The sequence below is a fragment of the Xyrauchen texanus genome, chromosome 23 (genome assembly GCF_025860055.1).
Source record: "Xyrauchen texanus isolate HMW12.3.18 chromosome 23, RBS_HiC_50CHRs, whole genome shotgun sequence".
Taxonomy (NCBI): Eukaryota; Metazoa; Chordata; class Actinopteri; order Cypriniformes; family Catostomidae; genus Xyrauchen; species Xyrauchen texanus.
The window spans coordinates 29,602,227-29,616,048 of NC_068298.1; the positions used below are offsets into that span (position 1 = coordinate 29,602,227).

General features: G+C 39.0%; 1 protein-coding gene across 1 annotated transcript; it reads right to left on the reverse strand.

The window, feature by feature from the left end:
- Positions 1–1,060: 1,060 nt before the first annotated feature.
- On the reverse strand, positions 1,061–5,637 carry LOC127617160 (integrator complex subunit 5-like). The gene is given in 3 exon segments (XM_052089074.1): positions 1,061–2,269; positions 2,272–4,379; positions 5,431–5,637. Coding segments are annotated over 3 exon segments (3,120 nt in total). The 5' UTR covers positions 5,505–5,637; the 3' UTR covers positions 1,061–1,331.
- Between the last annotated feature and the right edge of the window lie 8,185 nt (positions 5,638–13,822).

Consider the following 13,822-nt stretch of genomic DNA (forward strand, 5'->3'; position numbering starts at 1 on the left):
AGACATCTCAGAGATGTGTACTATCTGGGATAATGTCTATCACTAAATTTGAACATTTATCATGGTGCCGACATGTTTGCGTGATGTCATGCACCTAAATTTTGGTGAAATCAGATTTGGAGATTTCCTCGCAAGTTTCCAAATTGGAAGTCCGACTTCAAAAAGGCGTTTTTTTAGTAGGAAGTTGGCAATTCTATCTTTTCGAGTTGGAATGGAATGCAGCATTAATCTCAGTAATCGCCCTGGTATTGGACACTTATGGTTATTAACTGGTCATAATTTATTAATGGCTGAATGTGTATTTTTACGTTTGAATGGAGCTGCACCCAAGCCCTTAGGCATCAGTGTAATGTTCACATCACGTTGGAATTACCGTAATTACAAGATTCCGACAAAGCATTCATGTGTTCTTAAAACTCAATTTCAAATGATAAACTCTGACATTTATGAAAGCTCCAACTTGACTGTTGTGATATGTAAAAAGCAATAAAATGTATTCTTAATAAGATGTCTTACAGAAGTCTTAACTCGCTATAGTCTTAATTATAGAAAGTGTTGGCTATGAGCACATTTTGCAATAACATAGATATGAATTAATGAAGTGATTAAATAATTTGCTTTGATCAACAACAAAGCAACACAGTGATCAGTTTTGGCTTGATTAGCATTGCCATAGGACATAATAATTCCTCAGTCCGAGGATATGATCAGCTCAGAGTAGAATCTCCCATAATTACAGTAATTCCAACATGGCCTGAACACATCAAATGTCTAAGATGACCGCCACATTTATTTATTTTTTTTTAATTACTGAGTGCACCTTTAAATGTAAACATACACTGCATCAAATTTTATTCACTGGCCTAATTTGTTCTAGGTGATATTTATTCATATAACTAAATATGAATAAACAGAAATATATATATATATATATAAACAGAAATATGAAACAAAGGAAGAGGCATATTTCTTATATTTGAGATCTTTACTATTTTGCATTCAACACAAAGACAAAAAGCAAATAGAAAAGGAATTCAATTGTCTTTCACTCCTACAGTATAAAAAAAATCAGTGCTTAATAATAATAACAAAAAATCTACAGAAGTTTTGGCTTGACAATATAAAGGTTTCCTATTACGAAAAAAGAGCTGGCTGAAAAGAAATTCATCAAACATATCTCGATTACATCGTCCTTAAAATTTGTATTTTTGCACATTTTAACATTTCTCTTAAAATGTCAAATTAACATCTATGTACTGCTTTAGTTACCAATTAATACCATGTAGAAATTTGTAGTTTGTAACCGCACTCCCCATAACACTTAACTGTAGTTATACTTGAAACCTCCAGCAAAGGTGTCCCAGACGGTCAATGTTCTTATGGAGAACACTGTGGATGGGTGTTGTATAGCATGCAACATCATCCTGTGAAAAGTCCCGAAAGAAAAGTCCTTGGTCGGCACAGAATGTAAACTTCTGTGGCATAGGGCTGTTTCCCTGCATGTACTCCCATACATCCAACAGCAGCAGTCTGACTTCGAAAGGAGAGATGTGAGGGAAGACCTCTTGAATGTTACTTAAAATTGGGGGAAGAAGCTGTCCTTGACCCATACATGATACAAGCAAACAAGAGGCCTGAAGGTGCCAGGGAGAGTCCAACACTGATGGTTCCCTCGATGCTTCCCAGTGAGCCAGTAAGGTGGACAGTAGGCCCCGCAGAACAACAGAGCAGTAGCATAGAGCTGGACGTCCAGCCGCAACTATGCAAAGGAGATGAAACAGCACAGGGTTTCCTTCAAAGCAACGACGAATGTGTATGTCTCGCTCAACTGTAGTTTTGGCATGTTCCTCTGGAGGCCATGACAGTTCTCCATTTGCTACATCTGGGCAGATGTTTTCCACCAAGGTTACAGCAATTACCTTTGCAGCTTCAGCATTAATTGGGGGAAGACCATCTGAAATGAGAGGTTCACTTCCATGAGGGTAGCGGCCATTACCAGCACCCACAGCAGAGCCATTTCTAGTATTGCTAGTGGTGCATCCTCCACCTGAACTACAGCACTGAACAGTGACTGCAAGTAATGACTGCATATTCTGATTTACTGTGTCTGGGTCAGGTTGTGAGGCCATGTGAGGAGGTTTCAAACCCTTTCCAATCACTCCAGCATGGAATACAGACCACACACTGCCAGAGAAGTTAACAGAGGTGCCAAATTTGCAGTTGATGTCCAGAAGTGAGACGCCTAAGTCTGGGACAAGGTTGGGCGATGTGTGGTCTCATCACCTGGACTATCCTGCAGACCTCCAAACAAATCTCTATTTCCTTTGTGTAGCGCTCCCTCTACCAATTGTTGCAGCACAGCTTTCAGTGTCAAGGGAGAGTAGGCTGCCAGATGTGACAAAAGTTGCGTGGAGTAGCCCACTGCCTCATCCGCTACCTGACATCCTACCTTAAGGCTGTCACCTCGCTGCCGAAGAGACATAAAGAAATGTGACACTGCCGCTCTACTCATCACCAACAGATGAGCTGGAGAGCAAGCTCTGGGAATTTGGCTACACGACAGTAGACGGACAGCAGCCCTGGAAACCATAGTGTCACCATGGAGAAGCAATGGGCAGAAATCATGTAGGTGGTTGGAAACAGCAACTCTGACTTGCATAGACATAGATGACTGAGCTGAACTGCTTGCTGCAGCTCCTCCATTTTTGCAATCCTCCACTTGACTCTGTACCGGTGTAGCCAAGTTGTTCAGGAGCTGAGCTAACTCTCTTTTGTTGAGGTTCTGGGTGTGTATCTGAGCAACACAGCGAGCTACTGTTGATGGTAGCAACCCAGAAAGAAAAGTGGAGAGTGGGGTGTACAGTTGTGTGGCCAGAGCAAGCTCCTCTGGGTTCCGGGATTGGGTGAAGAGCTGACACAAAACTTCGATGGCCACATTTGGGCCACCATACACAGATAACAGACACAGGAGTTGATGCAACCAAAGGTGCCTCTTCCGCTCAAGACGGAGAGTTTCAGCACACAGTTCATCTATGTATCCTTGGAGCTCCTCTAGAAATGGAATCACTCGAGGCATTGCTGAACCAGAACCAGAGGCAGAGGAGGAGTGTAGGTAGGGTTCGTCACCCTCAGGCCGGTTGTGCACAAGCTTGTGAAGATGTAGAAGCAGCATTTGGAGCAAGCGGTCACAGGATTCTCGAACAGTATCGTGTGGGGAGGGTGTAGGGCCTAATATGATCACAGAAGATGGTGTGGCAGTGTCAGCAAGGAACTTTAGCACCCTTGATCCACCTGCAGGACTTTGGCTAATGAGATGCACTGCAAGACCCAACATGTTCTCAAGCTCCTCCCGGGGCAAGGCCTGAAACAGAGCCTGGAGTTGAACGAGGACAGGTGGTTGGAGAAATTCCACCAGCTCAGCAGAAACAGCACCCAGGAGAGTTGGGGAAAGAGCAGCCAGCTGAAGCAGGAAGGGCACAGTGGCTCGCCGGAGATGAAGGGAGCTCTCCCACCCACCTGCCCCAGATGAATGTGGAGGTACATTTTGTGGTGGAGGAGACAGACTATCCTGAAACATCCTGAGAAGCTCTTTCTTAATGCTGTCAGAATGCCTGGAGGCCAAATGCCCGAGAATACCAACCACTGAGCTGATTTTGGGAACCCTACTGCTCTTGTCTGTTGCCTGCTGTTGGTTTAGCCTCTCTGTGGAGGAACAGCCATGTGCATAAAAGTCTTTGAGGCCACAAGCCAGCACCCTGCTGATGATAGTTCCAGGGAAAGCTGAACCAATATGGGCAACAACCCAGTCAAAATGGGGGGAGTGCTGGACGGAGGTGTCCAGCAATGCATCCACACATGCATCAGGGCACCACGCCAACAAGGCTGCTAGACACTGAGAGTAGCACTCCATAAGTGAGCGAGTGGCTGCACATGACATCCATAGCTGCAGCAGCTCATTAAGGCTGGAGGAGTGAGGTGCTGCCCTTCGTCCTGCATGCTTGCTGCTAAGCTGACCAAGAAGGTTCACGGCCCATGTGGACACAAGTGGAGCCCAGGCTTTAGGGCTAAGTGAGATAAATTCTGAGAGGACAGCATGGACCTCTTTAATAACATCCTCTAGATTGGATAAGCTTGTGTTGCCTCCTCCACTTGTACTGTTACCTAAATTTTCACCTTCTGCCTCCAGATCTTGTAAAAAAGATGCTACATATTCATCATACACTCCTCTTAAGTGCTCCAAGACGGCTCCGCGGCATGCTGGGACGGTTCGGAGGAGGCGCACTGCGCAGCGGGCATGATCTCGAACACTGAGTTTGCGTCCCTTTGTCTGGTCAACACCACTGATGAAAGCCTTGACTTCTAAAGCCAGCTCTTGAGGGCTGATAGGAGACAAAAAGTACAGTTGGTGTACGTAGAACAGAAGACTTACACATTCTGATTTAAATAAAAAGCTTATGAACTTTTGTGTATAGACAATAGCATGAAATAAACCACATTTATTTTTCTAGTTTAATTATAGTATACTATTATAATTTCTTGTATCATTTACGGAGTGGTGGTGGCGTAGTGGGCTAAATCACATAACTGTTAATCAGAAGGTCGCTGGTTCAATCCCCACGGCCACCACCATTGTGTCCTTGAGCAAGACACTTAACTCCAGGTTGATCTGTGGGAATTGTCCCTGTAATAAGTGCACTGTAAGTCGCTTTGGATAAAAGCATCTGCCAAATGCATAAATGTAAACGTATTTCATAAAACATTTATGATCACATATCAATTGAGTGAATACACAGACTATCCTTGTCACCCAAAAGTGAACTTTAAAAAAAATTACAAACATTACAGTATTTACAATACACACTTTCCCTGACAATAAATTCTAATCCAAAATCTTGGATGTTTGTATATTGTTTACATAGCCAATGTAAAGCTATTTACAGAGCCAGTATTTTTTCTTTTTAAATCTAAAAAGTCAATAAAGCAAACACGCTAGAAATTACAGAGCAGCTAGGCTATACAATATTTGCCATGTAAAAAGGATATACACTTTCCACAGCAATTTATGCTGAGAATAAACATTTATGGCATACTGGAGTAAACCTGACAACACCTGTAGGCTATAGCATGACTAGTTAGTTAGTTAATCAGTGATTCAATTAAAAACAAATGTACGTTTTTTAAAATGTATTTTCAATAAAAACTCTGATTCAGGGTTGACTTTGTTAAAATATCTCTTCATGTGTTTCTATAGCAATACTAATATATATTAGCAAAGAATCAGAATGACCAAATGTACTCATCCTAAAGGACGAACGCGTTATAATGCTCCTTTCAGATTCATCTAAATACGAACTAAAATGTCTTCCCTAAATTGAAGCATTGGCGTGAAAGTAATTGCGAAAATTGTGTAATGATTTTGTTGTCGCTCACCTGTAATTGTTTAGAGTGTGGCAGTGAGACGTCTGCACGTTTGGCAAGACATTCCCCTCGAACATGGCAGACATCGTTTATGTGCTTAAGACAAATACTCCATTCACAATATTTTATTTACGTCCAAATAACTAATACAAACGGCAAACATAGAGGAAAACAAGTTTTAGCAACTCTGTAAAAATTGCGGCTCCGTTTCAATGAACGATGGAGGACACAGCGGAAGCTCATGTTCATTCTCTCGTCTTAGGGAATTTTACGTTTAGCCGTATGTATCGCCCTCTGTAGTTGAGCAGAGTTATTGTCCAAATCAACACAGTGTCAAATGGCTTATGTGTGTTTGATTATAATGTTAAATTAAGAAAGGAAATTGTTCCTTCGAAGACCAAGTACAAGATATGCAATCATTTTCTCCAGGAAATAATTTGTTCATTTTCATGTGCGTTAAGTTTATCATTTATTATTTTTTTTTGTCCCAGATATTAATATCTGAAGCTAGGTATCTTCCTGATAAAACCAGATCAAAACTTATATTAAAATATTGGTTGACCACAGGTCCGATGACGTGCCAGTGGTGGTAAATCGCAACTTAAAACATGTTTTCATAAAAATATTAAGATTGATACATGGGCATTATAAAAAGATATCTGCTATTGAAATCAGAGTGAACAGATGCACTCAGACTCTCTATATCACAACTCAAGTCATATCGTCATAGCTGAATACACAGCTATGACGATAACAAACATAGGCCAACAAAGTTTGCAAGTGAAACCACAAAAAATAGGCATTTGGAGGAACTTGTGAGATGTGAACCATATTTACTAACTTATTAAATTAACAGATCATTGCTTCTGCCTTAGTTCTCCCGATGGACATTTTCTTTATGATTTTGGAGTCATGCAGAATCTTTTGGTTAAGCTTGTGTCCACAGTCAGCACTGTTATAGCTGAGGTTGTGTTTAACCGTGTGGTACACCTGCGTTAACTCCGCTGCTGTAACCTAGAGAGGAGTAGGATGAGAAATTGCTATTGAACTTTAGTAATTGTATAAGGTGGCGTGAACACAGATTTTGGATAAAATATTTGTCATTGTTTGCAGACAGTAACACCATCCAAACAGTGAAACCACATAATAAATAACCGATCTACAAACATTTCTAAATTCATGTAAAACACAATTTTTTTATTATTATTGGTAAGTTAATCTATTTTATATAGTCTATTTTTAATTCTACAGTAGCCTATTGAAGAATGCAATCATTTAAATTAGTTAAGTTGTTTATTTGCTTCACATAGGCACTATATTTTTATTATTAAATATATCTCTCTTATCTGTTATTAAAATAATGCTTATGTGTCTGACTGTACGCCTTAACCGTAATAAACAAATCAGTAACACTTTACAATAAGGTTAATTAGTTAACTACATTAATTAACATTAACTAATAATGAACTGCACTTATACAGCAATTGTTCATCTTTGTTCATGTTAATTTCCACATTTAATAATACTTTATTAAAATCTTGTTAATATTAGTTAATGCACTGTGAACTAACATGAACAAACAATGAACAGCTTTATTTCTATTAACTAACATTAACAAAGATTAATAAATACTGTAACAAATGTATTACTTACTCATTGTTAGTTCATGTTAGTTATTAATACATTAACTAATGTTTAATAAATGAACCTTATTGTAAAGTGTTACCAATAAATCATACCATAACATGATTCATTAACATTTTTAACATTATTTCTTAATAAATAGGCAGTCTATGAAATCTAATGTAATCAATCAGAAAATTATTGAGGTGATTAAAAAACTGTCATTACACTATCTGCCTCAGGAGATGATTGAGGTATGAAGAACTGTGAGAGGGTGCTTTGACTTGTTTGACCTCTAGCATGGGGGGGGGGGGTATCTGGAGCAGCCTCCGCCATTCTTTCAAATCGACTCTCTGCCAAGAGACCCGCCCTCCTCTGACTCTGATTGGCCGTGAACCTGAAACAAACCAATCAATCCAACGATGGCAGCGAGTATTACCCAATCAGGGGCAGAATAGGACGAGTCTTCACAGAATGCCGGTGGGATGATGTGCATGAGATGCTGCATTGAAGACAACTCCGAAAATACGGGACAAACCCCGCGCTATTTTATTCTCAAATACGGGACGATTCCGTATTTTAAGGGACGGGTGGCAACCCTACACTGATCAGATTGCTAATTTAACCTCTGATGTTATTTTTACTCAAACCACAACTATGATGGATAGTACTAGTGTGAGGCATAGACATTGTTGTAAGTATATTGTAAATACGGGGCGTCAGGTATGTTAACATCACAGGACCATCTGAATACTATTCGCTTAAAGGGCAACTAAACCCTAAACCAACTTTTTTTAGTTAATGATCTGTAAGAATGGGGCTTTATTAGTACTGGTCATTGATTCAAGTAATTGTTTTGACATTTATGTATAAAGTGTTTTAATTCTACAATATATGGTGTAAAAACGTCTGAGTGCTGCCCTCTTCAGGTTGAACGGTGGCTACTGCAGTTGAATTTTCCTATTGGCTGTTTGCGGTACTTCGTGACATAAGCGGTGACAGCTGACATAAGCAGGTTCCAGCTCACCACGCCCTTGGTATGAGCTACCACGCTCATGGCAGTATAAAAACCATCTTGTTTCGTCAAAACCACTGTAGCGAGTCAGGAGTTGGAACTGCGAGTATTGAAAACGATCAGGATAGAGTATTTTAGCATCTATTTAGCATAGCATTTATATAGTTATTTAGATTATTTCGTGTAGCCTAGGTAGTTAATTAGCATATTTGTTAGTGTAGTATTGTTAGAAGCATAGTTAGTTAGTAGCATAGTATTGCGTCAGTTAGGATAGCTTCAAGTTAGCGTAGATTATCTGTATTTAGTACAGTGGTCAGGATGGTACGTAGGTGTAGTGTTGCTGGTTGCAACAGCACTGCTGGACTGTATAGCTTTCCAGCAGACTTGGAAATTAGGCGCCAGGGGTTGCACGTCCTTGTTCTGGAAGACCGCGAGTTCCCGCCTAGAGCTGGAGGAGTGTGCAAACTGCATTTTACGCGGGATTGCTTCTCCAACGCAATGGAGGTGGAAATGGGCTTCTCCAAACAGCTCGCGCTGAAAAACGACGCAGTGCCAAACGCTGCTCCTCCTGCATGGACTCCACCACCGCAGCGGCGTCTTGAGGTGAGTGATCATATATATTTGAATCACAATTTATGGTTAGGCTAAAGTTAATCCTCTGGGGTCGACAAATGCGCGTTCGTGATGCGGGAGTGTTAAACGTATTGCATTGTATACGTTTATTGTATTACGGTACATTGTATTACGGTATTGACTACCTGTATAGTTTTATTTGGAGGTATGTGGTTTTGTACATGATGACGTTACGCTTTACGTCACATTCTTCTAAGTTGAGAGAACAGCTAACTGATGTTATGTTCAAGTGAAGCTTGCTAAATAAAAATCCTGCTAAAAGGATAAACATCACTGAACAGCGTTTTGTTTGTTTTTCCTGCACGTGAGTGAAGGTGAATGCGCACTCGGATGCTCAACAGGGAGTTAAAACCGCAGTTTGAGCCAGCGGCTCGAATTGATATGGCTCCGGCCCTGTGTCCACAGACAATTCACCCTCCTCCACTTCAGGTGAAGGTGGGGGAGAAAGGTCCTCGACTTCAAAAGACCGCTCCGTGGCAAACTTGCGTCACTCCAGTCACTCTCCATTTTAGAGTCTGACAGCAGCTGTCAATTAATCTGTCACTACGAGTCTCAGGTGCACGCCCCCAAAGCTCAGCCCCGCCCTCGGTTCGTCCCCTCTATCCCCGCTGGGGTCTGCCCACTTTTCGAGCATTTTTCAAATATTGCTAGTGGGTGGAGTCAGACTCTGAGCAGGGGTTTAGTTACCCTTTAAAGGGATAGTTCATCCAAAAACAAAAATTCTCTCATCATGTAATCACCATCACGCATCCCAGATGTGTATGACTTTCTGTCTTCTGCAAAACATAAATTATGATTTAGAAGAGTATTTCAGCTCTGTAGGTCTAGCATTTACAATGCTAGTGAATGGGTGCCAACATTTTGAAAATCCAAAAATTACATAAAGGAAGCACATAAGTACACCATATGACTCCAGTGGTTAAATATACATCTTCAGAAGTGATATGATAGGTGTGGATGAGAAAACAGATACATATTTAAGACCTTTATTGGTATAAATTCTTCTTCCAGCCCTCTAGAGGGCGATATGCATGAAGAATGTAAATAACCAAAAACAGAAGAAGAATGTGAGAGTGAAATTGCAGACTGACTGAGCAGGGAGGTAATTTATTTAGTAAAAATTGACTTAAATATTGATCTGCACCTATGTCTTCTGAAGACATGGATTTAACCCCTGGAGTGTTATTGGATTACTTTTATGCTTATTTATGTGAATTTTGGAGCTTAAAAATTTTGTCACCCGTTTACTTAATATTGTATAGACCAAAAGAGCTGAGAAATTCTACTAAAAATCTTAATTTGTGTTCTACAGAAGAAAGAAAGTGACACGTCTGGGATGGCATGAGTGAGCGTAAATGATGAGAGAATTAAAATTTTTGGGTGAACTTTCCCTTTAATATCAGAAACTGCCCTTTTATTGGACACTTTAATTAATGGATTAAATTAATGATCTGTTACTGTGCATAGTTAATTGCTACAACGGCATTGGTAACTGAAAACTACTGTGTTTGAATGATGCAGCATCCAGGCCACTAAGTGTCAGTAGCCGCATTTCCACTGTCGGGCCAAATGAATGCCTGCTAGTGCATGCCAGGGGCAGTTGGGTGATTCTCGCGAAATTAGACATATGAGGTGTCATGAAACATTTTGATGATAAAAGTAAATGCTATCAAAATAAGAAGGATACAGTTATAAACATCTCTTCATGTACTATTTTGCACATGATTTCAAATGACATCATAAATACCAATTTTGTTGTTTTTTCCACATTTAAGGGGAAATTTTTCATTACCGCAACGTGTCCATGACTGGATTTGTGTTCTTTGAGATGGAAATATTTATAATTAAAAAATATAAAAAATAAAAAGCTTCAGTGCATGTTATACTATAAACATTTACAGTAAAGAAACATGTGGTATTTGTTGATCATTGGTAAATGTAGTGACAATAATAAGGAATATAAATGTGTCCAAGACCAATTTTCTCATCCTCCGCAACAATTTTCAATCATTGTGTAAGTCCTCAAGGAACTAACATTTTCAAGAAATTTTGTTGGAAGGGACATAATTGACTGTGACACTCAAGATGGCTACCAGGTAAGCAGTTCTTATTTTTTCTCTCCAAATAAAAGTTAAAATTTTGTTTGTCATAGTACCTACACAACTTTTTAGTTCTCATTACTGAAACATGAGTTTGTGAAGTTTTAAAAAATGTTGCCGTTTTAATTTTTTGATTACTATATACCCCATTATGGTCTAAATATAAAAAGAGAGGGAACGTTTAGCTAACCCTCATTTACCTTCCACAGTTAGCGAGAATGTTTAAGGTCGCTCTTCCTCCGCAACACTATTATCATTCACCGCAACAATTGAAGGCCTGTTGCGGTGGAGATACTCAATGTTTCGGTGATGAGAAACAGACTTCTGAAGGAGGGACATGCACTATAACTGTTGCTCATTTCAATATAACTTGATATTTGCCTTAAACACTTCTTGAACAAATTGCGTAGGTAAACCTTGCAGAAATGTCACCTCCTCTGCTAGACATTTCTGCATTTTACCTGACATATGGGCAAAACATAAAAAACAATTGGGGGAAAACGTGATTGGTACAAAGTAGAGATGCACCGATTGCAATTTTCTTGGCCGATTTCGATTTCCGATTTTTTGCAAGTGTGACCTGCCGATACCGATTTTTTTTCCGATTTTCTTTCTAAGAACTATTATTGACCACATATACAAACAAAATCTACCTTGCTTCAATGCTAAATTTTATTTTCATAATAAAATAAATTATTAAACATTACAATTTCCCCCAAACTGCACTAAGTTACAGGATCTTCTCTCACTTAAACAACTCTCAAAATAAAGTGCTCTGTGACTAGAAAGAGGTAGAAATAACAATTAACTGCAAATGAGTTGCTTTATATAACAGATGTCATTTTCCACTATTTTTATAAATGGACATTTTTCTCTTTATTACTCGTCTAACAAAACAATCCCAAAGATCTGAAAAACTGAAGCGTCCAATACGCTCAACTTACGTTAGATGTCCAAATATCAGTTGTAAAACTGAGCACTGCTTCAGGAATGGCTTGCATACCTGTCAACACTCCCGTTTTTCCCGGGAGTCTCCCGTTTTGTTATTTCTCCCAAAAAAAACTCCCGTAATTTGTATGGCCCAAACCACGTTATATGAATAATCACATCAATATATTATTCCAAGGTGGTCCAGTTGCCATGACCACAATCTGGCAACCTACAACCACTGACTTAGGTAAAGTTGGTTTTATATTGCACATTCGCGGACTTCCGCGTTCAATAACTCGTGAACTAAACGTTGTTGCTACACACAACACCTATCACATATAACTACAGATAAAACACCAGAAGCTACAACATAAATTTCCTCAAAACGATCTTTCCTTCGCACTGAACAAAATACATTGATCTCTCTGCGCAGGCTGCTAAGAAGGGACCATCTGCAAAGTGCAAACCCGAAGAAAAGCTCGTTTTGAGGAGATTAAAATATTAAAACAATGTTATTTGTGTAGTAACAATATTCAGCTCATGAGATATTGAACGCGGAACTCCGCAAATATGCTGGCTGAATATAAACTTGCAGACTTGATCATGTAGGACCTTCAGGACCACATAGCCTACGTGGACAGCACCATGAACATAGTCAAGTTTAAAAAAAAAAACCCAACCAGGGTAAAAATAGTTTCAGGTTTGATATTTGCTGCGTATTCACCTAGACTGCTTTAGTGTACTTTTGTGTAGGCTATTGTACATACAGTATGCAAAAATGTTTTATGTAAAAGTTACAGTAATTCACCAAAGGGATTTTTTCATGTTCCAAAGGTTGTAGTATGTTCCTACTGACCAGACTGACTTACTACAGGTGGAATTTTGACAGTATCTCCCTTACTGTACGTTCAGTATACAAATATTAATAAAAAAAAATTACTGTAATTCCCCTAAAGTATTTTTTCCTGTTCCAAAGGCTGTAGTGCTTTCCTATTGACCACACTGACTTTACAGGTGAAATTTTCACAATAACTCCCTTACTGTACGTACTGAAGTGTTGGGGTCAGAATCCCCTGTCTCTTCAATTTAATTATATATATCCTTTTTATATATATCCTTTTGAATGATTACTTTATTCTTATTAAAAATTCAACAATCAAGTATGTATCCTAATCATTTCTGTATTCATTTTCTTTTAGGTGCATTCCAGTGTGTGCCCTTGGGTTGTGTTCACATGCAAGGGGCCTTTTGATGATAATTGTCTTGGGATTCAGAGAGCGGCGAGAGAGACTCTGTACTCATGTATTGCATATATATTAGTTATATTGTAAGTAAATCAAAACCAAATAATTTACAAGCTTTTAACTTCATGAGGTGCAATGGCAAGGTATCTAACACCGGAGACGTCCTTGGTGAATCTGCCTCTGGCTGGACATTCCTTTACAGTCCTTTTTAAAGTCCATCAACTTTTTGACATGTTCAGAAATCCCCTCCTGGAAACTCCCTCTGCATACATTCAGTCTTTTACAGTCAATTGGTCAAACACAAATTCTTGAACTGTCATTATTTCTGGAAGACCCCTTAGGACTTTTGCATATAAAACTCTTTGTCTCTTTGTCCTCTTTTTCTGGACCTTTCCATCATCGCTGTATCTTCTGTATCTCGTCCGCAACACATAGACGGTAATGATGGCATTTTTCTCCTTTCTTTTGCAAAGCTCTTTCTAATACATTTTCAACTCCTCTCTACTCTGCCACCATCATCTGCTTAATAAATGCTTACAACATTCAGTGTGGTATGTTTTTCTTTATAAACCATTTTCATAATAAGAATATTTATAAAACAAGTTACAGTGTTTTCCTTAATAAACCAGCTTCATAATAAAAATCTTTATAAAACAAGTTGAGGTGTTTTTCTTAATAAACTATTTTCTCAATATATGGTTACAATGATTATTAATACAAGTGTTTTACAGTAAACACTTTCTTAATAAATTGTTTAACAACTACTTATGGTACCTTTCATTATAAAACCACTTTTTATTTGTTACAATTGTGGTTTACTATGACCCATAAATACTTCATATACCAAAAGCCATGATTAG